The sequence below is a fragment of the Poecilia reticulata genome, linkage group LG7, assembly GCF_000633615.1.
Source record: "Poecilia reticulata strain Guanapo linkage group LG7, Guppy_female_1.0+MT, whole genome shotgun sequence".
Taxonomy (NCBI): domain Eukaryota; kingdom Metazoa; phylum Chordata; class Actinopteri; order Cyprinodontiformes; family Poeciliidae; genus Poecilia; species Poecilia reticulata.
In genome coordinates this window covers 23,802,222-23,825,917 of record NC_024337.1, presented here as the reverse complement: position 1 = coordinate 23,825,917, position 23,696 = coordinate 23,802,222, and the positions used below count along the sequence as shown (strand labels likewise).

The following is a 23,696-nucleotide window of genomic DNA, read 5'->3' as shown; positions in this document are numbered from 1 at the left end:
TATATATACTTTACTTTTTTCTTAACAAACACAACAATATGGATGCGTTATCTTAGGCCAAACAATTACACTGAGCTCATCGTAGTAGACTGTCTTCAAGTATTGACATAATCTTTTGAATAAAAGTGACCCTAAAAGCACCAGTCTTGAACATTCAGATTTTATTTCATTTTGATTTCAATATCATGAAATGTGCTCTCACTGTCCCCTTATGGTCAATCGTGGAACATCTTTGTACTTTAGAGCAATGGGTCTGGAAATGTGGACAACTCTTTAAGCAGATATGTATGCAAGCAATTTTAAAACACATTTAAAACAAAAATGAAAAGAAATGTACATAGCACCAAGTTGACATACAGTATTTGTTTTTTGTTTTTTTTAAAGACAAGGCTAGTATCCATATGGAGGGTGTCAGGTATGCTTGTCAGCAGAAACCTGTAGCAGCATTTTTCTCTTTTGTTAGCATTTCTCCATAAAAACAGTTTAACATCATTATTATGTAGTCACTTCATATAAGTTAAAATGATAGCACATACACAATCATAATACTCAAGAGAAATACAAACAAATGCCCTGCAAAAAAAAAAATATATATATATATCAGCTATGGAAACATTTTTTGCCTTGTTACAGAATCAGAGAGAAGTTTTTCTTGTTTAGCTGATCTGGAGCCACTGGATAAAAGAAGCTTATGTGAGATAACCTTCACCACTTGCAATAATTTGCATCTGTGCAAATGCTATTTGAACAGGAGAGGCAGGAGCAAAAAAATAAAAATAAGGCACTTGGGCCTAGTCAGAAGCACACATACAGTGAGTCTTTCTTATAAAAACTGTAGCCTAAATGCTACTGGTCATTGTTTTGTTTGGTGGCATCCTTGGATGCAAAGTCTTGGACTTCACCTTTCGGATCATCCTGCTGCTCTGAATGAGAGGTCATTGTACCGTTCACCTGGCTCAGAATGGCAACAGAGTGTTTCTCCAGCTCTGCCCTGATTCTTTCCAGGCTCTCTGCAAGTTCCCCGAGGCTGCTACACTGGCTCTCCACCTGGCTTACTCTGCTGTCAACGACCTTTACCTCTTTCTGCACCTCCATTGCTGTGCTGCGGCAGCCTTGTAGCCCCCCTGACAACTGTCTCTTCAGAGCTGCTAGCTCACCCCGAAGCTCTGCCAATCGCCTCTCACTTGCTCCAAGTAGGGAAGCCTGATGGCCCATGAGTTTGGTGATTCCTTGCACTTGGTTGACAATTTGATGCTCCCTCTGCTCCCACGACGAGTTAGCGTGGCCCACTTCTGTTGTAATGAAGCTAATGGAGTCCTTCAGGCCCTTGAGGGTGCGGTTCACAGAGTTTATGTTGACCTTTAGCAGGGTGATCTCTCCTTGAACGGAGCCCTCTGATTCCTCCTGAGCAATGCGAAGTAGCAGGTTATTCAAGGTGTTGTTTAGGTGGTTCAGCTGGTTAGAATGGGAGTCCAAACGGTCTGTCATCTTCTTATCCATTCCTTTACATTCCTCACCTGTTAAGGTGTCTGTGATAGCTTCACCTTGTGGGGTGGACTGGGCACAATTGGAAGTGCAAAGGAGCTCCAGGTCTAATAGCTGTTTCTGAATTCCACTCAGGTCTCCTTCTACTCTACTCCTGACTGAGTCAATCTCTGTCTCCAGTGCGGGAACCACCTGACCCTCCAGTAGAGCAGGAGTTGTAGCATTGCTTATTTCTTCCACTGCCACAAACAGCCTCTCCTCTAGAGTCTTCAACTTGTCTTCAAGCAAGGTTTTGAAGCCATCCAGACCACTGTGAAACCCTTCAACCCCATCGAGTTCACCATTGGTGGCATTGAGTCTTCCTTCCATGTCCACCAGGCGCGTCTCGACTAGGGTCTCTATGTGAATGGTTTGTTCAGAGAGGGCCGTCTGCAGCTGCCTCTGAGATTCGGTTATATCTTTTACAGATTCTTCTAGCCGCAACATGCGCTCAGACAAGCTGTTCACCTGTAATTATCAACATATATTTTTAGAATCAATTATCAAGGTTTTTATTATTACAAAATTTGGGAAATTGCGGACCTTACTGAAATCACCCATACCTGTCCACAACAGCTCTCAGTCAGAGTTAGACCCTGAATCTGAGCTTGCAAGGTGCCCAACTCCTCCCTAAGGCCAGTCTCTCTGCCGTCCAGAGATTGCTGCATCTGCTCCTGGCCATCCAAGTGCTCCCTTTGGCACTGCCGCTGCACCTCCCCAATTTTCTCCTCACAGTGGTTCTCCATGCCGGTAAGACGGCGTTCAAAGCCATCAAGGATCTCAGCTCTCACACCAGCTAACTTAACATCCAAGATCTCGTCCAGATAAGAGGTTGAGCCTGGACCAGGGATGGGTTCGCCTGTGGCTCCGTCCAACAGTTTCTTCAGCTGGCCATCATGACCTATGACCATACCCTAAAGAAATACATATATATTCAAAAAAGGTATACCATTTTTTTAAAAAATAAAAATCTTAGAAGAACTGTGATAGTTGCAATCTTTATACCATATCAAGACAGAATACCTGGATTTCTTCCAAAATGTGAGACTTGGCTCGCAGCTCATCCCTCACTTCAGTCACTCTTCCTGCTAAGTCTCCAAATCCAGTTATGGTTCCTCCTCCATCCAATCCATCTGGGATCACCCCGAATCCCACCGTTGAGTCCGGTGTTCTCGGAGGGTTGGGCAGCAGGGACACCAGTAATTTGTTGGTTTCTTCTCGGAGGGATGTTCGAAGTCGCTCCTCGAGGCCAGTCACCATACCATTGAGGGTTTCTAGAGCCTGGGTGAGGCGACGTAGGTCCAGCTCCATGCGGTCCAAACGTTCACCTGTCACTCCTAAAAAGTCGCATTGTTACTTGGAATTTCAAGAAAAAGCTTGATACACAAGATGTATCTGGACAAGACAGCCATGGCTCATTTCTTACCATAGTTAGGTTTTCCTCCGGGGAAGAATTTGCCTGGATCCAATGGAGCTCCTCCAGGCTTCTGATCCACTGGAGGTCTTGGTCCATGAGGAAATCCCTTAATACCGGGGCGATGGGGACCTATGATGTCAGGTAGTGATGTGGGCCCATCATGGCAAGCTTCACCAGAGTAACCAGGGCAGCATCTCCATTCGAGTTCAGTCACAGTCTTATACCCCACCTTATATGTTGGCCTGTGAAATGTTCTGTACCTGAATGAATCGAGATACAAATAGAATGCTTTCTGTCAGTGCACATAGAGATGATTCAGCTGTATAAATATGCTTTTGTTTGTTAAATAATTCAACTTGGAACACAGATTCCAGATGGATAGATGGCACAGAGAAAAAAAAAATGCAGGAAGTTGTTTCGTATAGGATTAAACGTGGATTAAAGGAAGATTAGGAGATTAAGATAAATTGTGGTGTAAATGGTGTGGCATCAGAGGATTGAGCTCAGGTCAACGCTCAACTTTAACATTATCTTGTTTAAAGTCAAACTCACTCTCCTACTTTAACGGACTCACTCACAGATTGAACTTTCATTTTTGAAGACAGAGTTCAGTAAAATGTTTCTGTCAGTGTGTTTTAAATACATATTGCATAATATCAGAGCGAATACAGTACCATTTTCAACATTGGTTACTAAACCATTTGGTTATAGCTCAATTATATCTGTTAACTGACACATGATCTATAGTTTGGGAATGTGTAATCCACATCTTAACTGGGAAATAATTTGAAAATTAAGGACTGATTTTCCACATTTTCCTGTAAGCTGTCAAAAATAGTAACAAAAAAAAACAAAAAAACTGGCACAGATGCATAAAACCTCCAGCTGTAAAACAATATGTGATTTGGTCACTGGAGGGCAGCACTTGCATGGGTTATATCAGGGAGCTGTCAGTTGTCTAATGCAGTTTTTCTAAAACCATGAAGTCACAATTGCACACTTTAACCATTACATCCAAGGATTGTGAATTAAGATGGGCAATTCACTAGTTTAAGATCATTTTGAAATGCTTGGATTTTGTTGATCAGGTTGATTGACATACATGACGACAGGGCATTTCTGACCCCAGATGCACTTGGTGGTGTATTCGGCCTTCACATAGGTTTCCACTCCATCCTGGAGGATGCAGGTGATGTTCTTCTGGACCATGTAAGCACAGTGGTTTCTGCAGGCATAAAAGAATTATGTCAGATTGAAATCAGGCGTAGTGAAGAACAAAGGCAAGTTAGACGTAAATCGCTTTTACTTAGATCCCACAAGCTTTGTTCTCCAAATTGTAATTGTAGACCAGACTCAGGTGCATCGGCAGCTGAAATCACTTTAGCAAATCCACTAATTGAAAAAGCTCTCAAATTAGTGTTTCACTACCAGTTCAGAAGATGGGACTGTTTTTTGATGTTCACCTTGTGGAATATTCAATATAATGATCAGAATTCATTTTAGCCGTTATCTATAGTGCCTGAGTCTTTTCCAGGCCTGCTCAAAAAAACAAAACTGTGCTGGCATACTGAACAGCCCTGAGGGACACCATACAAAATGTTTTCTTTCTCAAAATAGTCAGTTTCACTTTAAACAAGCACATAGATCCTTGTTTACATTATGTGAAACTTTTACTCTGCCCATAGCAGAGGACTGTAAATGTTTCTGCTAGAAAAAAGATATTTGATAAAGACAAATCTGATTGTGTTCCTCTAGATCCAATTATCTGCTGGGGTTCTGCTTCATGTAAATATTTCAACTGGGTAATTGTAAGTGTGTATATGTAATCATCCATAACTAAAGCAGTGGTTTAAAGACAACATTGTATGAGTTGGTAACACTGCATTAAGTTACACATCAAAGAGTGGTTGATAAGAGTCCTTCAGATGGACTCAGAATCCACATAACACATAATAACTTGACTACAGCTACTTGTTGCATCATGCTGGAGTTGGGCCTCCTCTGTCCCCTCACTCTCTCTTTCCAGCCAGTGCAGCTATAGCAACTGTTAAATTTTTCACTTGGACTCGCTGCAACTCGGGAAGTGAAGATCCAAACTCTTCAGGCTCACATGTGAAGAATTGTGTTTTTTTTTTTTTTTTTTGCATTCAGAGGGGACTATTTAACAGCACATGCGGTACTTAACATCGCCTCCCAGCTGCTTTGGCATAAATAGTCATGTTGGATGCAGCAGGGAGGATCTGAGGAAGGTTCAGGGAGCAGAACCAGTTTGGAATCTTTCTGACTGCATGGGCAGAATGTTTCTCAGTGCCACCACTCTGAAAGTGTTGACATATGCTAATGGGATCAGATGGGAAAGGGCAGGCGCCGGAATGAGAGAGCTCCTTTCATACGACCCTGACAACCTGCGCCAATGTGGTACGATGGCGGCATTCAGACTCACGCATGTGCAGCTGCAGCTGGTTGCTGCAGACAAACAGAAATCAGGCAGATTTATTTGGCTGGAACGATTTATTAGATGGGGTTTACTGTAGGTATGGTGGATGGAAATTGCACAACAAATGTGATAACATGTTTGGTTTCGCTTCAGATCCTCCAAGAAACAACTTGACACATGTACAACGAATGTGACTGCACCGCTAATAGACTGATTTCATGTTGTTTTCACCCAGGACCACACTTGGAGGCTCTTTTTTTACGATCTCTGAGAAATTTTGACACTGATCTCTCCCTCCGCTGTCATCTGTTGCTCTGTACGCCTCAGAGGAAACACACACACAGCCATTTTTCTTCTTTTCCTTTATCTACTTGCTTCGGGGCGTTTTACAGCGATGCAAAATGTTATATAATCTAAATCAGATTTGACATCTGAGGTTTATCTAGAGCATTTGCAGTTTGTATTTGAGAGTGTGAATGTTGAGCAAAATTTGCATGTGTACTTGTAGCAGCTGACAGAAAGCAGCTTAGTGTAATGTAAATAAATCACAGGAGGTGTGTGACCCTGTTCTTACACTCATGTATGGAGTGCTGCTGAGTGAAGTGAAAAGTGAGCATGTTTGCCGAGTTGTTTGTCAGGTGCACATCTGGAGGGTAGAGCCCTTGAAACTGACAATCAGCAAAGAAGACATAAGCCCAGAAGAAGAAAGGGAAAAACTGGACTCTCACATTCCTCATCACTGTCTCTGTTTTCACAGTTTGAGGTTGTCAGTGTCATTTGGATGCATTTCTGTATAATATTTAATCCTCAATACTCCAAAGAATGACACCAAGGCGAGTAAAGTGCTGGGAAACAGTTTGGCTGAGATTGCTGTGCATGGCGGAAATCCAGCTCTGCACTCTGTCGCCATGGTGACACTTGCTGGTGGCATCTGATCTGGGGATGCTTTTCTTCAGCAGGAAGAGAGAAGCTGGTCAGAAATGATGAAAAGATAGATGGAGTTAAGTGCCAGGAACTCCTGGAATAAAATTTGTGATAGGTCTGAAACTAAAGCAGCGGTTTACTTTCCTTCAGGACAAGAATCATAAATGTATGGCCAGAGCGACAATGAAACTGATTCCTGGATTACAATGGGCCAATTAAAATCAACATTAATATAAAAAATTGAGAATCAATGGTGGGACTTACAAATTACTGACTTGCTCCACCCAGATTGGCCATACTTGAGATATTCCAGAAACAAAAATAAGTGAAACTCTAGCTCTAAATTTGCATATCACCATTTTTGTGTGTGTGTGGGGTAAGAATTGTTTTAATAGCATGTTTAATTTTTCTTCCACTTCAAAAAAGTATTGAATTTTTGTAATTTTTATCCCATATTTTCAGAATGAAATACATCCAAGTTTGAGATTATTATGTGACAAAATGGGAGAAAAAGAAGAAAATCAGTTGCAATAAAAATCTTGTTGTTCCACACTGCAGTGTTGGGCACAGTAGATCAACTCCTCTGTTGTATCAAACAATATTTGGGTTCTTACTTGAAGGACAACAATAATATGCTAAAACCTGCACAGTCTACACAAACCCGATTTCAAAAATATGAGCCCTGGATATAAAAGTTGAGAGCTGTCTTTAGACTTTATTTTTTCTGCCATGTCTGCTCCAGGGTGGGGAGACATTTGTTTTGGCTCTCTGTGTGTTCTGCAGCTGGGAAAAGCCCTAATCTGGGAACTTTGGAAAAAATAATAAGAAAATTCAGATCCATGCGATCTGAGAAGTATGTGAAGATCAATGGTGAAAACATAGATCAGAAAATCTATTCCTAGATTGTCCCGAAAGAACAATTTTGCAAAATAAAGCACCCCTCTTCAACTGCATGATCAAATATAACAGATACAAAAATAGTCCCAGAGTTTCTCCCTTGCCTTTAACCTTTTCATGTGTGTTTTTAGGGGATAAGAGACATGACCAAGCACCGTTTGTGAGCAAGCTCTATAATGTTTTTTTTCCATTTTGAGGGGTCTTCATCTGGATCCAAGTGTTGGGAGAATTTAGGAACAAATTTATAAAAATATTGTTCACACAAGGTGAGCAGAGGTAAAAAATAAAAAAAGGTAATTGTGTCTCAAAATTGTTACAACTTGATCAAGTGCAGTGGATTGTGAGTTTGTATAAATTACCTAGCAAAGGTGTTCAAACCCCTCAAACCTACAACTACCATGTTTTCACTCATTGCAACTCGAAACATGGATGTCATATATTTGAATTGGACGTGACTAATGCAGTGGAATCCTGGACTCACTGTTTTCTAAAATAAAATCTGTGAGTTTTGGAGGGGAATGTCTTTGCCAGCTTTGCACATAAACAAGATTTTAATCAAATCTACTTTGGGAAAAAAGGACATTCTTGCTGAGGAGAAATGTCCCCTCAATATGTTGCTATACACCAGCTTGTTTGATGGTGGGGTGATTGTGTTCCGGTTAATATTCAGTGTCAAGTTTTCATTCAAAAAAGTTCAAATTTGTTCTCATTTTACCACAGCACTTGTTTTCATACTATTTTTTTCTGTGCCCCTACATCTGCATACTTGTATACATGTATTTGTATCATACTGTTATATTTAATTATAAACATTTCTAGAACCTATTTTGTGCTTAATTTCTTACCACTTCCTTTAGAGTTTAGTGACCTGTTTTAACAATTAGATTTACCCAATGTGCAACCACTAATGTTATTTTTCTTGGTAATTGCCCTGTCAGAATATTCCTCACTTAAACTTTAAATCTCTTCAGAGCTGTCTCCTTGATCTGTCTGCTGTGTTTGTTGGGCGTCACGATGTTGTTTGTTCACTAATGTTCTCTAACAAAAAACATCATGCGTTCACAGAACAATGCACATTGAAATGACATTACACGCAGGAGGAAACTGTTTACTAATTAGGTGATTTTCTTCATGCTTGCAGAACAGGACCAAAGAGCAGAGAGAGAAAGAGGAAGTCCAAACCATGTCTTCCACTGATCATAAACGGATCACAAACAGGAGAAAAAACTAAATGACTCTAAAAACTGCGAGGGGAGACCTGCTGTTTTCCAACTATGAATAATTGATTTCTTGTGGATAATAAGACACAAAAACTGCAAGATTCTGGTGAGAACTCGCTTTGCTCTAACGTTTGGTTCCTTTTATAGGTTAAGGTTAGATTTTAGAAATCCTGACATAGTAAACTGTTTAAACACATTAATCCAACTGTATGTTGTTTGGTGTCTGTTTTGTTAAATATGGTCCAATATAATTCATGTTTGACCGAAGATTGGACTGACATAATAGTCCAGTTTGGGTTGTTTTTTAACCCAGCAGTTTTTAAGAGCATGTGTTATTAGAAACTCCCTTGCTGTCTTCTTGAAATTTGGAAGAAAACACAACCAAAAGGTAAGAAAAAACAGATGTCCACTGTGGGTGTATACCGTTGACATACCACCCAGTTGTAACCTCTGCAACTGAGCCAAACTCTGTAACCTCTGCTGTATACCTGCTCACCTGACTTTATTCTTCAGAAATGTTCTCACTGTCACACCGCACATTTTCGTTTCACTTCCGCCGACTGACTGAATTTTTTAACCTCCCTTCTTCTCCCTTAGTCAAAAGGTCCAGCAAATAACAGTTTTACAGCATCATAGGGGAAAAAGCAGAATTGCCGTCAAAGACTGTCAGAAAAATATTACACCTCTACGCTTCTTAGGCTCAACCTAACTCAATGTTCAACCTTCCATTTCACATTGCTTCCTTTTTCCTTGTAAAATCTAAAAACTGTTCAAGCATGACTGCATATCAGTCGTTTGCTGGCCTCTGTCACTGATATTGGATTATTTATCTTTCTGATTGAGATTCCGCTTGGCGTCCATGTGTTACCCCATCATCAGCCTCTGTTTGTTTTGATACTGTGACACTCGGTGGCTCATCTTCCACGCTCTCACCTGCAGGGGTCCCCGACTGTTTGAACCCGGGCCACCGCTGTCGGCTCGGACAGATTTACGACTGGTTGGGGGCTGATAGGAACCCATGCAATCTTTTATAAGGCCTTCAGCAGCTGTGTCTATAGGCTAACAAATCTCCTCCAGGGCCCATCTCTTTTCATAAATGCTTTTAATGACGCCAGCTGGCGTATCTTCAAGCTCTACGGTCTGGTTGACTGAGGCTTCTCCTGGCTAATGATGGAGGTCAAAGATACTCCCAGCTCTAAAACCTTGGGGGATCCGTCTGACATTCGGAGGAAAATGTCAGCCAAGTCACCTTCCATTATTACACCTCAAAAATATGTGCTTTTTATTTCAATTCCCAACTTTTGTAATTGCTAATAGAGGTATTACATGTTATCTATTAGCTCATGGATTTGTTGAACAGCGTAGTCCTTCTCTACTTCTTTTAGGCAGGTTTTTTTTTTTTGAGCAGGAAGAGGCAAAGATGCCCAAGTTAGAAAAAAAAAATCTGCTTCACTTTATCCCTAGGCATTTCCCAGAGCACATAATCTGCTTTACGTTTTATGTCTGTGGAAGAAAAATGTGTTTAAACAGTATTATTAGATTAGTTAGACTCACTGCAGCTACTGTGTGGGATATAAGCTTCTCAGTCACTGAATAAAAATGCTTGAAAACAAGAGCAGGGTACACATCGTAGCTGTAGGACAGAACTGAGCCTTTCATTGAAAGCACAATGTGAATCTCAATTGATTTTTACCTTTTCATTCACCAACTCTGCACAGACTTTGACATTTTAAGAGACAGAGCTCAGTTTTCTTGTTGCTGTAATTAAAATAGATAAACAGAACTAAAACGCAATCCCTTAAAAGGGGGGGGGGGGAATCATTTAGTTTTTCCTTGTTTATAAAACAGATTTTTACTCATTTCTTTGGGTTTTTGACAGTAGTCCTCTGGCTATTTACTTAATGTGGACACCATGTGCGCAGAAGTGCTCACAGTAACCAAAGACCTCAACCTGATGCCAAAAATAATTACATCTTAATATCCAGGATAATCAGCTAAATCTTCAGAAACAATATCCTTTGGCGTATTTGCAGCTTATACGTTGGAAAGAAGAACGGGCTGTCAAGAATGGGAAATGGACGGAAAAATTTAGAGAATAAAGTTGTTTAAATCCTGAAGGATGTTTAGTAAACAAGATGTTAAGATTCATAGCATGATTCATTTGTTCACTTTTTTGGAGATTTACTATTTTTTTGTTTGAACAGAGGGACACCTTTCTATTCCTAAACAGCTCATCTCAAAGTACCTGTCCTCTAAACTCCAAACAAATTCAGCATCACACATTACCTGAATTATTTGCACCTTTGTCAGGTTAAAACGTAGTTCAAATTTGATCCTTTTATAGTGCTACATAATTAAATCCAGTTGATCAAATGATGGCAATAGGAAGTCCAGCCAATTGCATTCACTTTACTCCGATTCCTCGTCTGAAATGAACGACTCCTATTGACAGGTAAGAACTGGTTCTGAGTGGCTCTCTGCTGCAGTTTTCTTCATCAAACAGAAGTGTCCTAAACAACTGGTCTCAATGTGGCAATATGATGTGATACGTCATAGAAAAGGTAATGGGCGTCATCCGTGTTTTTTCCTGCCTTTCATCCGTTGTGCCGCAATAACAGAAAATCAAAAACCAACTCTTACACAAAACTTGCAATCCAGATGGGACCTCCTGAGTGTAAACCTGACTAAATACCAGATGCAGCTGCCGAAACCACACAAAAGCCTCAATTAGAGCAACAGGGGAAGTAGAGTTATTTCTTCCGTGATAAAATCAAAGCTATCCGGAACATTTGAATCATCTTGCGTTCATTGAGAGGTAAAACACAGAATGAGAAATTGCCTCCGTTTCTTTGGTGCGCCGAAAGCCTTTAAGTTGCACCAGAAAAAGCCTGAAGTTTGATTAATAACTTGGTTAAAGGGAGCTTGGGACTTTACTGCCCAGTCTTTGTAATTCTTAGCAGGAGACTGGCTCCATTCCCGTCCTCCACTGGGCACTCAACCCAAACTTACAAGAGTAACCCACAACCTCTAACCTCTATCAGCTTCCTGACCTTTGCCCCTTGATCTCTGTCCTATACATCACCCAAAAACCCACAGATATAACTCAAATCCGATCGGTGGTTACACGTGACACCCAACAACTGCCAGGATTCGAGATGATATAGGGAAAACCCTTCTTTTTTTTTTTTTTTCAAATGACTTGTTTGTTGCTTCTGTATTCAGTTATTCTTCCACTGTTTTACAGTAGAGAGGATGAGAATCTTCACATGCAATTACTTTATTGTGTCTCTGTTTTAATAAAACGAAACTTTAAAACAGAAGGAGAAGAATATCCTAACATTTGCTGTAGAGTCAGGGAGAGATACAGTGTCTAAGCCGTCTAAGATGTCACTGTCAGAGGCTTTCAGGACCATAAATTGTCTCACAGCAGCAAGTGGTCGCATTGAATGAAAGAAATGACTGTGAAATCAAATCACTCGCTTTGCTGCCAAAACATAGATGATAATTGAAAGTGACGACAAACCAAGCTGAGGACTCCCAAATATTTCAGCAGCAGGAATGTGTGTCGTAAAATGTGACTGTGTGCTCAGCAAGAAACAGAAAAGGTTTGACCTTGGAGATTTCCTCAACGCATCTCCAATCTACAGACATTATTAAATATTTACGCAGTTGGAGATAATGTTGCGTACGAGTTGCAGAACAAGTGTTATTATTAAGCCACTGAGCAGTCAGGTCGACAACATCTGAGCTCTCGTAACACAAGTGTCTGTCGGACACTTACACGTCCTTGGGCACTGTTGCTCCAACAAGGACATCAGCTCTCGATAAACATCATTGTTAAACTCACGGGCATGAATGTTGAGAAACAATGCCTACTGATGCTCAAAAATGTATAGAGAGTTGCCTACAGAACACACAAGCATGTGATAGGTAAATAGGTAATTTAATTTATATAGTACATTTTCAGCAACAAGGCAATTCAAAGTGCTGGTAAATGAGTTAATACGCAGAATCAGGCATGAAATAGTTTCCAAGATAGAAATAGATTTGGCACAATGATGATGAGCTCCTTAATGGATGCTTCTGTCTTATGACACTGGCATGCTGCAGATGTGTGGAGTGATGCTAAAAACACCCAAAGGTCTGAGGGTCAAAACTCTACGGACTGTTACATTTTAATTTTTGATTAATAAACGCTGATGTAACACCAATTAAAAAAAATCAATGATTTTTTAATGTCAATTCAGCTTTTATTGAGTCAATGTCAAAACTCAGCGCTTGCTATTTACGTTGGAAACTCGTACTGAATGGCAGCTTCCTACGAGCTGATGAAAGGCGAGATGCAGAGCTCACAGTAAAGACCTGAGAACGGTCAGAGTGAAGCAAGAATCTTGCTTTCTTTATACGTTTGTTAAAAATCTACCCGTTTGCTGTTTTGCAAGTTGTCACTGGAGCTTTGGCAGCTCTAATAATAACAGGTTATATTCAGAGCTGTGTGAGCCCTGTCACTTTATAAAAGCATGCACTCAATGCTGAGGGGCTGAAGGTTGGTCCCCACCTAAATAAAAAGCTGAATGCTTGCACGTGTTAGTAATTTGGAGCATGCTGGTGTGATGCTGTTTAAAAGCTCCCGTGACAGAGCTTTTGTTTGGATAACTCCATCAGCAATGTGGTCACTTACTTTTCCCAATTAATAATAATACGAACATGATGTATGTTTTTGTTCTTTTGAAACATGCATTATACTAATTTATAGGGTTTTATATACGTTAAATTTCAAGTTAATGGGAGGAGCTAATCCAGTTTTGCTTTTGCAAGGACAAAATAAACGGAGCAACGAAATAAGGTTCTGTTTCAATAACTTACCTGCAGTTGATCATATTCTCTGTACATTAGTATAAATCTAGTCGATGCTGGCAGCTGAAGCTAATGGGTTGTGTGAGAGAGGCCAAAACCAAAGCAGAGTTGGTGTTTCCAGGAACAGTTCATAGAGACACTATTTTGTGAACCTTAAAACCGTCTTTACGTATGTTTACTGTGATTATTCATATTATTTAGTTACTACTGCTTGAAAATGCTTTACATGTTCCGCCCGTCCATCCGTCCATTGTCTGTACGTGCTTAATCTAGCGGAGTTGGGTTGAGGTTGTGGGGGAGGGGCAGTGACGGCCGGTGCCAATCTCTGGCAGTCATTGGGCAAAAAGTGGGGTGCAGGTTGCCAGGTTCTAAATAACCACACAATACATGTGTTGATATGTTTCAAGGCTCATAAAATAGTACTTGCATATAAGGAGAGGCATATTTAATGTAGGAGAGCCAATAAAGTAAGGTTGGGTAAAAATTGTTTTAAGATGGTAGAAGTTTGTTTTGGTCTTGGCTTCTCTCACAGAACTTGTTAGCTTCAGCCCCCAGCAACAACTAATGGAGATTTATACTAGCAGCAGGCACAAGGAAAATGATCTAATGCATTTTAAAAGAATGTTAATGAGCTTTATAACCTTTAAGCCGAACACCCCTTTAAAAATCCTTAACTAACCTTTTAATGCAGGTTGAACTGTCCCCCTTTATTTATTTTTTTATGTAACATCAAAATTCGGCTCACTTCTCATTTTGCACATTTGTATAGTGCACATCCCAAAAGAGGAAAACAGAACAACCGTGTTCACATCAACATTAACTTGGCTGCTTATGAGGTTATTATCCCAACAAAGTTCTGTACTGCGAGCTTCGAAACAGCATCTCACCAAACTGAAGTGGTTTTAAGATAGTTGTTTTAAGTCCTTCTCGGTTTTGATTCTTTTTCAATCAAGCTGTTGGCTTCAACCTCGGGGACCAATCAGTCTGGATTTACACCAAATGAAAAACCCAAGAGAGTTATCTTCTGCAGGTATGATATTAACTGCTTTGACCTTTTATACAGGAGATCGCTTCCAAAATCCTGAGCTTTCCCTTTACTGGTACAGGATGAGGAGAGGCATATTTAATGTAGGAGAGCCAATAAACTAAGGTTGGACTATCAGCAGTCTCCTGGGGCATTTTGAGTGGAGCAGCAGGTAGCTGGGGAGCTGTCCAAAGACATAACAGTAATGGTGGGAAGCCAAGCACACAAGGAAAAGGGGGAGGAGAAAAAGGGAAGAAGAAAATTAGAAAAAAAAATCTGCAGGTCAGGCAGTCACCTCTATCTACACAAACATATGTGCAAACTTTAATTAACCTCACAGGTGATGTCTATTTAATATCATCTCATAGCCGGCTGTGTTCATTCAGATTGTTTTCTATTCATTAGATACGACTGAGTAATAGCACCTCACGTATTTGTGTGGATAGGGAGAGAATTCATCAGAGGAAACAAACATAAGCCCACAGTGTTATTGTTTTAGTATTGACTGGAAATCCTTTGTGCCACTCCCTTCTGGCAGCAAGCATCCAGCTGCGCTGTCAGTCTCTGCCACCGACGCCTTCCTCTTACAGTTCCTGTTCACTGCAAGGGATCCCATCGTTCACTCTGCTGCATCATAACGACCATAATGATGACTTTGTTTCTGTGGCACGGCGAGCATGTTGCTGCTTTTTACCCCCTGCCGCGGATTGTGTTTAGGTTTGAGCCGCAGAAATGTCAATTAAACCCTAACTGGAGCCAATGTTTCTGCAACTCTCTGGTGGCACGGCTCTGTCGGTGGATGTTCAGCATGGGCTGGCTCCAGCTTGTAGTCTAGGCTCATGTTTAAACATCTGGTAGGGGAAAACATTATTAGCTGTAATGGACACTTACTTGTGGCGGGTCATAGGCTTGTTTGGTGAGTACTGAGGGTTGAGTCCGGCTTTGTAGAGGTTGTATCTGCTTCCATAGAACGGGTTGATGTGGCCTCCATACAAAGTCCCTTTGCTGTTCACCACAGACAGCATCACTCCCAAGAGAAAGATATGTGCTGAAAGCTGGCACAGTTTGCTCCACATTGTTGTGGTTTAAAAAAAAAAAAAATGCCTGATCAGTCCCAGAGTCTCAAAAAAGCAAGTGCCTGGTGATGCAGACAGGTTAAAAAAGTGTCAGCTTTAGTTCCACATCACTGTATTTAAAGTCATCTCTTGCCACAAGTTGGAGTCTTGTTTTCTTTAGTGGACCCTGAAGGAGACATGGAGCCCAAACTGCTATAGCATCCTGTCCCGTGTGCACTTTCAATTTTCCAAGTAATGCAAAAAGAAGGTCTGAGCACACCGAACATGCAAGTCAGAAAGGCGTAGAGGATGAAGAGGGGAGGGAAGGGAAAAAAGGCAAGGAAAACAACCCAAAGGTGATCAGGAGGAGGGGAGAGGAGGAAGAGGAGAGCAGAAGAAAGAAGAAGATAAGGGAAGAAAGCATCTAAAGTTCAAGCTCCATATACACACGTGCAAGATTGTTCAAGACCTGCCAACATGGCTCGACCCTCCCGGCAATCGGCTCTCTGCACGAGTGAGGGTGTGTGTGTGAGTACAAGAAGCAGCGTGCTGCTCTGCAGCCTCGAAAGGGGCAGGCAGACAGCCGGTATTTGCATATCCCACCCTAACTCACTCTGTGTGCTGAGGGAACAGAGTGGCAGCGTCATTTGGTCACTGCTTTTATTATTTGTTTTCCCTCATCAACACAGAGAAAGTTCAGATTAAAAGATTTTATTTTATTTTGATTGTATTTTTTTGTTGCCCTGTTTTTCTTTCTTGTATATTTTTCCCCTCCTTAATTTCTTAAAGATTTTGTGCCTTTGCCCATTTTGTCCCCTCCTTCTTCATCTCCTACAGTAGCAGCTGTGCATGAAATATATCCCAATGTGCAACACCATGTGTGTTGCCGAGACGCTGCAGAGCTGGACACAATAGACTTCCTCCTTGCTTCACTGCAGTCAGTCATTAAATATCCTAACAAGATCTTCGGTCAACTTGCACACCCGGCCACCTGCTTGTGCTATACTGCCTTTCTGTTTGATTTTCAAATTCAGGCTTTACTGCCCTCTGTGCCTCTTGGTTTTCAGGGGAAACTTCTTAAATTTTAGGTGCTAATGTTTGATCAAAGAGGCTTTGTTGCTCTATAAATTTTAGAAAAACGACCCAGGATAAAATTTCTGCAATCCAAGCAAAGTGGTAAAAAAGACAAGGGTTCTTTACATCCCTCGACGAGGGGTTTTGATGCGGAAATTGAAGCTAAACCTGAAACTTTAACTTAAATCAACAGAGGATTTAAAACCGAATGCTGTACACTGCCTTGAAAAAATATGAAATCTCCTTTAACTGTTTCACTTTTTCTCACGATACAGCTCTGGTCTTTTACATGGTTCCGTAATTTGTTACAAAGGAAAATGTGAAAGGGTGGCCTCCATATTCACACCATCTTAATTTAATATCCATACATTTCCTTTTCCTTGTGTTTCACAATTATTCGATACTTTTTGTCGGTCTATCACTTACAATCCCAAACAATACTTTGTGATTTTTGTTGTAATTTCAAGACATTCAAAGAAGCTAATACTCAGATCAGAGGTGAAGCAACATTTTAATTCTCACAACTGAATTATGAAAGGATGTTCAGATGAAAAATACAGTCAAAGCCATATAGAGAGGACAGGCATGGAAGAAGCGACCGTCTAATCTTCTCGTTAAACGGCTGCTTGGCGACATCCTTCTCACCTTCGTGCTGACTGTCCATCATTGAACTTCGTCTATTTACTCTGCATTTGCAGGTTGATGTGAAAGAGAAAACCGCAGTTCTAGTTTGCAAGAGACATCACACAAGTGGTCAACTTCCTGACCACTGAACAAAAGCCACTCAAACTGAACCAGGGATTGAGGACTCAGGTTTCATAACTGCTAGAAGGTCGAATAAAAATGAAATCAGAGCCTCAAACAGAAGGTTTGATTGATAGTCCCTTTCAGATTCCTTTGTGCTATTCCAAGGCATGCCTTGCAGTGTGAAATCATGTCCTGGTTTCTTTTATCAGCTCTAAAGGAAGCTGTTCAAAACCTGGCCGGTTTGGCAAGCAGTGGTGCACCGAAGTACTGCTTTTCAAAGAAAAGGAGGGAAGGTATTTTACAGAGGTCTGAGCAAACAGACAGTCCAGATGGGTGAGAGAAGGCTGTAATTTATCTAAAGGTGCAGTGTCTGTTTATCAGATGTTACATTTAGTTTAAGTTTAAATCAATACAAAGGTGATTAAGGTGATTATTGCTTTATTTGGCAGAACTGAAAGTGCATGCAAATATCCTGTACTCTGAACATGCAAAATTGTTAAGCTTAGAACTAAAACAGAGTTGGTAACTATACATCTGGATTTTTTTTTCAACAATGGTTTTCTTTTTTGTTTTGTATCCCAGTACCTAATGAGTATCCTGTGTGCGACATCTGTGAGTAGTTTTAGTAAAGTATCCTCATCTGCTCTACATAACCTGATTTTAAATATCAGAACAGATGCATCAAACCTTTCTGGAGGCTTTGAACATTTGTTAATGGAGGACATATTCGAGTATCAGTTAAACAGTGACAACAGATTGTGCTTTATTCGTCACAGGTTGTGGTATTTTATTATCTTTGTCGCACGGTGTTTCTCAATGAGACTGGCATCCTGTTCTGCAGTCTTTGCACACAGTTCTGCAGTGATGAGAGACAAATTTAATGAGTCAAATTTGGCAAAACAGGACACAACGCAATTAGTTTCATTCGTCTGGCCTTTAAATGAACTGTTCCCAACATTTGCCAACTTTTACAGCGCAAATGTTAGATTTGTACAAATAGAGAACATTTGAGCAGCGGTGAAGAAGACGTATATGAAGGGAAACTAGTGTTTTTACTCACCAATTGGTAGATTTTTAAACAATGTTCAGACTCGAAAAGCAACTTTGTTTCATAAGGAGTCCAACTCAGTTCAGGTGAGCAATCCCAACCTTAACTAATCTAAGTGAAGTAAATGTAAGTTGTTCTGCTATTTGGCCATATTTGTGAATTAATGTCACTCTCAGTCTTTTTTATAACAAAAAAAATGCTAAAGAAAAAGTGACAATAAAACAGACTTTCATCTAGAACAGTTCAACCCTTTGAGATCATAGTTCCATGATAAACAGAAAGTGATTGTTCTTTAAATATTTGTCAGTTTTTTTTCTTCTTTTAATACAAGTTGAAATGGCAAAATAATAGTTGAGCAGAGTGTGTTTTCAGACCTAAACCTGAAACAGGTATTCTGTAACCAAGGGGATGTGGCCTAAAACTCAACACTGTTCAAATCATGTGATCTGTCCAAATGCATTCATGAGTCTGGAAAGGGGTTGAGCGGTTAAAAACCAGCCTCTTGTCCTACGCTTTTTGTTTTGTGTACAATCGTTTCTCTCAGCTATTGAGAAACAATTATTTCCTGGAGGTGTGGACTCTATTTAAATTTTTAATTTTACCCAATCGCAAAAGTTTGCCTGTGATATATGTAATGCTCCAGTTTGACAATATGAAGATTACCTGAAAATGCCATCTTCCACTGCAAAGAGAGAAGTGCCAGGCTGAAAGAGGCAGCTGTTCATGTCAATTTGATATTTGAAATTGTGGCCAACATGGACTCAGAGGCTCTGCTCACTTTCTCCACTGCCATCGCTACACCTGTAGGCAGACTACAATTCAAGAACTATTTTCTTTGGGTAAATGAAAATAAGAGCATCTTGTTTGCACATTAGAACAGAGGACATGCTTGGCATGAATCAAATACAACAACCCAGAAACAGAACTTTGTACCAGCTGTGACATATGGAGCCAAAGCTGCCATGGCAGGAGCTGAACAGCTCAACATCATAAAATCCACTATGAATTCAATAATATATCTGAGGGAGCTTGAAGAAAATATAAGATCTGTATAAAAAAAAAAAAAAAAGAAAAGATGGAAGCTGAAGTAGAACTAGAGCCTGCAACATGGCAATTAACCAAAGCATATCTGCAGTGATACAGTTGGTAGCTCTGTCACCTTGCAGCGAGAAGGTCCTGGGTTTGAATCCTGACCTGGGGTTCTGCATAGAGCTTGCTTGTTTTCCTCATACATGTGTGGCTTCTCTGAGGGTACTCCAGTCTCATCCTAGAGTCCAAAAACATGACCGATAAGTTATTTGGTCTCTCTAAATTGTCTCTAGATGTGCATTATTCTGCATCCTGAAACGTGAAAACAGGAAGAAACGCAACAACCGTAGCTGACGATCATGAGGACTAAGTTGCTAATTTGCTGAATCCAGTTAGACAACAGCTTTAATACGTGCTCTACCATTATCACCCATGTTTATTTTCACTGAGCACGCTACTGCACATTTTAGGTTGTTTGCGGTTCAGACTGAAGAGCACAAACAAATAGCCTAGGGAACGTAACCTAGACCTTACAGTGCGACTTCCAATAGTGACATTCCAACCCTAAATGACTGTAATCATTTCGGATTGTCAAATACAGGGGACATTTTCACTGTTTTCACAGGGTCAAACAGGTCTTCCTGTGATGGAAACCGTTTCTGTTTCCACAATAGGACCTTGAGGATATGAAGTCATAAAGAGGCAGGTGTGGGAATGGAACGACATTTCACAATGTTCGCACAGACACACACACACACTTATCCCCCCTCTGTGTCACCGCTCTTGTTCTTCTTAGGTATGTACTGATATTTACTGCCAGGGAAGGTCTTCAAACAAGAAGAGGCCATCTGTTCTTGGAAAAAGAGCAACAACACCCCAGTTAGAAGTTAATAAGCATCGGACGAACAATCTTGTCAGAGTGAAATTGGATTACAGAATTTGAAACGTCCTCAACCAAATGATGAATAAGCCAGTTGTTGCTCATCTTTTACTACCAGAAAGCTAAAGGTCAATTGTTCCCAAACGTGGTCCTCAGGTGCCCTGGTTCTGCATGTTTTAGGTGCTTCCAACATCCTGACTTAACTTAATGGGTGATTAACATTTGGTGACTGCAGAGGAAGTCATACAATCATTTGAATCAGATGTGCTGGGACAGAGACACGTCTAACATGCAGGGTGCAGGGACTTGAGGACCAGGTTTGGGACCCACAGGTACCACTGTAATGTCTCACTACTTCAGCAACCTATTGCACGCCACTCATTTATAAAACAATTCAGAGACATGTTGCGTCAAAGTTTTTTTTTTCTGATTTTTCCATTACATATTCATTAACAACCCATTGCTGCAGCATGCTCAATGTCAGAGCAGTTTAATTGCTGTATGATGAAGCCCTCATCCTCCATCAATCTTACATTTTGCATTGGTTAAAAATAGATAATTTACAATAAAGGTAATTCACTGATAATTACAGAAAAAATAAATAAAATAAAGTAGGACAATCTGCAGTTTTCTGCCAAAAGTCCAGGTTATTTTTCACTTTCAATGAATCTCTGGTAGCAGATGAAGCTTCTTTTTTTTCTCCTGTAGCTTGTTTGACAAGTGCCTCGTGATGCATTGTAACATTTCTATGCTTGTTATTTATGATGTGGTGAGATTTGAATACTAATATTTATGCTAGCTGGCAAAGTAGATCCTGTGTAAGCTTCAACATAATGATGTCGGGTGGTCTGCTGCTCTCGCTTCCAGTATAAACTAATGTTGTGCACCAGAAAATTACAACGTAAACACAACTGTAACTCGCAGCAGCCCAATCAATATCGCTTTGTGTTGCGCAATCAAGCTCTCATATGCTTAATTTCAAATTAACGTACAAAAATCAAGGGATTATTTTTCTTCAAACACTGTACCTGTGGCCAAGAATTTTGGCTTGCAAATAAAGCAAAGCGACACATAATATAAATACAGAAAGCTCCTCATCAGGCCCGATGCATCAGCTTATAATTAACAGTTGGTTGGTGATTTGTACGTATAAATTCTTCTTCACTAGAAGAGGAAATAGCCATCTTAATGTCTAGTTCAATAAGAAAGATTTAGTTGGCTCGTTGCAGCTGAGAGCAACGAGATCAGAGCACCGACTCAAAGTACGAGCTGCAGATCCACTGAGCAGACTCTCGCAATGCCAATTCATTCATTTCATCCTTGCCTGTTTTCATCAGATGGAAACATCTGACTGCCTGAATGACTCTTTTCTTTCTCTTCAACAGAGTTTCCTGCAGTCTCACTGGAAGAGGAAACATCAGTTTGGAAAGGAATGGCATCTAGACTGCTGCAAACACAGCGAGCATTGTGCACAAAAATATCTGTGCTGTAAAAACGCTCATCAGATGAATGCAGTGTTCTCAATCAAGCAGAAATGCTTTATTAAATTAAGATAATTTTTTGCGTCATGAAGGATTTTTTTTCTTCGTGACATTAGGTCTTTTAGTGGTATTTGTCAGGTGGCCTTTTCTTGGAAAAACCTGTTCTTTAAACTAATTATGTCATGTTATAACCATAAATGCCAAAGTATTACATAGGTTTATTAGATAATAGACCAACACAAAATCGAAAATAAATTGTGTTTGTACCCAGTTTCCATCAGTCAGTTCTTTGCTGCATCACACTTAGCTGCATTTATTTGGGTTACATCTTTCCAGTAACCTCTCCAGCAGCTTGGTTCATCTAGAAAGCAAAATATTTTTTGTCATTTGTCTCTGCAAAACAGCTCAAGTCAGTCAGTCTGATGGGTAACATCTTCAAAGATTGATTTTCCAGGACTTCTAGAACTTCCTCATTGGATTTAAGCCTGTACTTAAATGGACCATAACACAAAACTATTTTATCTAAACCAGAATAATGATGCTCTGCCTGATTGTTTAGGGATATTGTTCTAGCTGGAGTCAAACTTCTGCCCAGCGACTCTCAAGTCTTTTGCGGACTCTAACAGCTTTTCTTTCATTAATCCAGAGTTGATCTTCTTCCATCTTCCTATTATATTTGACAAGTTTTCTTGTCTTTGCCAAATAGCAAAGCACAGTTCTTCTACCACCACATTTCACTGGTTAGGCTGAGGGAAGGGAGATGGATGGGGGCCATACATAACATTTTACACATTGGCCAAAATGTTCAGTTTTAATCTCGTCTGACCACAGGACCTTTTGCCACGTGTTTGTTGCTGTGTCTACTGTGTGGCAAGCTATGAACAGAATTTCTAATGGCTGTCTTGCACAAATGTTTTCTTCTCCATGCAATGTTTGTGGTGTGAATGGTTAATGGCTGTCCTGTCTACATTTCTTCCTACATGAGGTGTCAATCTCTGCAGGTTCCCCAGAGTTCCCATGACCCCTGACGGCTGTTTCTGTGTTTATTGCCTTCCTTCTGGTTTAGCTGGACAGTTGTGTCGTACAGCTGGACATAGCGATGAATCTAGCAGTGCTTTGTCCAATGTGTATTTTTTTTCATAAACTCATCTTACTTCAAACCTCTTTACAACTTAATCTCTGATCTGTCTCATGTGTTCCTGGCTCTGCTTGCGGTTTGTTGATCAATGCTCTCTAACAATTCTGAGATTTCATTTCTCAAATGTGGACGTGTTTAACTAATTAAGTGGCTTCTGGTTGTTTGCATTTGCTGTTATTTTGGAATGAAAGAGCGAAGGGGTTGAATATGAATGCATGCAACACTGCAATCTTACAGGACTTTTTGGAAGTAATATTTGGTGTGCTATTAAATTTCAAGTGTGATACATCCAAATTGAATAATATAATTTATGCTTTATTGGTAGATGAGATTCTAAAACTCATAAGAGTTGGTAAATTACTAAATATTAAATTTTACAATGCAGTAATATACAAATGAAGGCACAACCGGACTATAAACAGAGATGTGTGAAATATCTCATTGGTGCAACACTACACATATATTCTAAGAAAAAAACCTATCAAACATTTGCTGCGCCTGGCCCGTCCCTGAAACAACACCTGATAGTGCCAAATATCTGCATTCAACATGACCTGTTGAAAAAACTGTCCCTCAGCCTGTTTGTGTTTTAAGCACCCTGAAACGTTTACCAGAGGGCAGCAGCTGAAACACACGATGTCCTGTGTGCGTGTGTGTGTGTATGTGTCCTGTCTCTCTGAAGGCTGTGTACCCTCCTACAGCAGGTGCTGTAGAGGTCCTTGAGGGAGGGTAGAGGGTGGCCAGTGATCTCCTGAGCAGCGTTAATAACCCTCTGTAGTTCCTTTTTGTGTGCCATGGTGCATCTGGAAAACCATACAGAGATGCAATAAGGCAGAGAAGAAAATGAAGCGTCACATAAATATGAGTTAATTGTGAAAGATTTTCAGAAAGAGTATGGCAATTACATGTTTTCTTTAAAAGGTCCAGCCTGGTATTTTATTTAT

General features: G+C 40.3%; 1 protein-coding gene and 1 long non-coding RNA gene across 2 annotated transcripts; one reads left to right on the top strand and one right to left on the bottom strand.

Moving 5' to 3' along the window:
• Positions 1-144: 144 nt before the first annotated feature.
• On the bottom strand, positions 145-15,889 carry emilin3b (elastin microfibril interfacer 3b). Its single transcript, XM_008413903.2, has 6 exons — positions 15,192-15,889; positions 4,044-4,166; positions 2,951-3,201; positions 2,548-2,861; positions 2,088-2,438; positions 145-1,992 (listed from the first exon to the last, which is right to left on the bottom strand). The coding sequence occupies exons 1-6, from the start codon at positions 15,374-15,376 to the stop codon at positions 847-849; spliced, it is 2,370 nt and encodes a 789-aa protein (XP_008412125.1). The 5' UTR covers positions 15,377-15,889; the 3' UTR covers positions 145-846.
• LOC108166413 (uncharacterized) lies at positions 8,258-21,701 on the top strand. The gene is made up of 2 exons (XR_001776763.1): positions 8,258-8,525; positions 21,519-21,701. It is a non-coding gene; the product is annotated as an uncharacterized LOC108166413 (long non-coding RNA).
• The last annotated feature ends 1,995 nt before the right edge of the window (positions 21,702-23,696 follow it).

Excerpts from the sequence above, each read along its gene's own strand:
- emilin3b (XM_008413903.2), bottom strand. The coding sequence starts at position 15,376 with ATGTGGAGCAAACTGTGCCAGCTTTCAGCACATATCTTTCTCTTGGGA. Across the intron at positions 3,202-4,043 it reads CAGAAATGCCCTGTCGTCAT|GTACAGAACATTTCACAGGC; the intron begins GTATGTCAATCA and ends CGATTCATTCAG. Across the intron at positions 1,993-2,087 it reads CTGAGAGCTGTTGTGGACAG|GTGAACAGCTTGTCTGAGCG; the intron begins GTATGGGTGATT and ends TGATAATTACAG.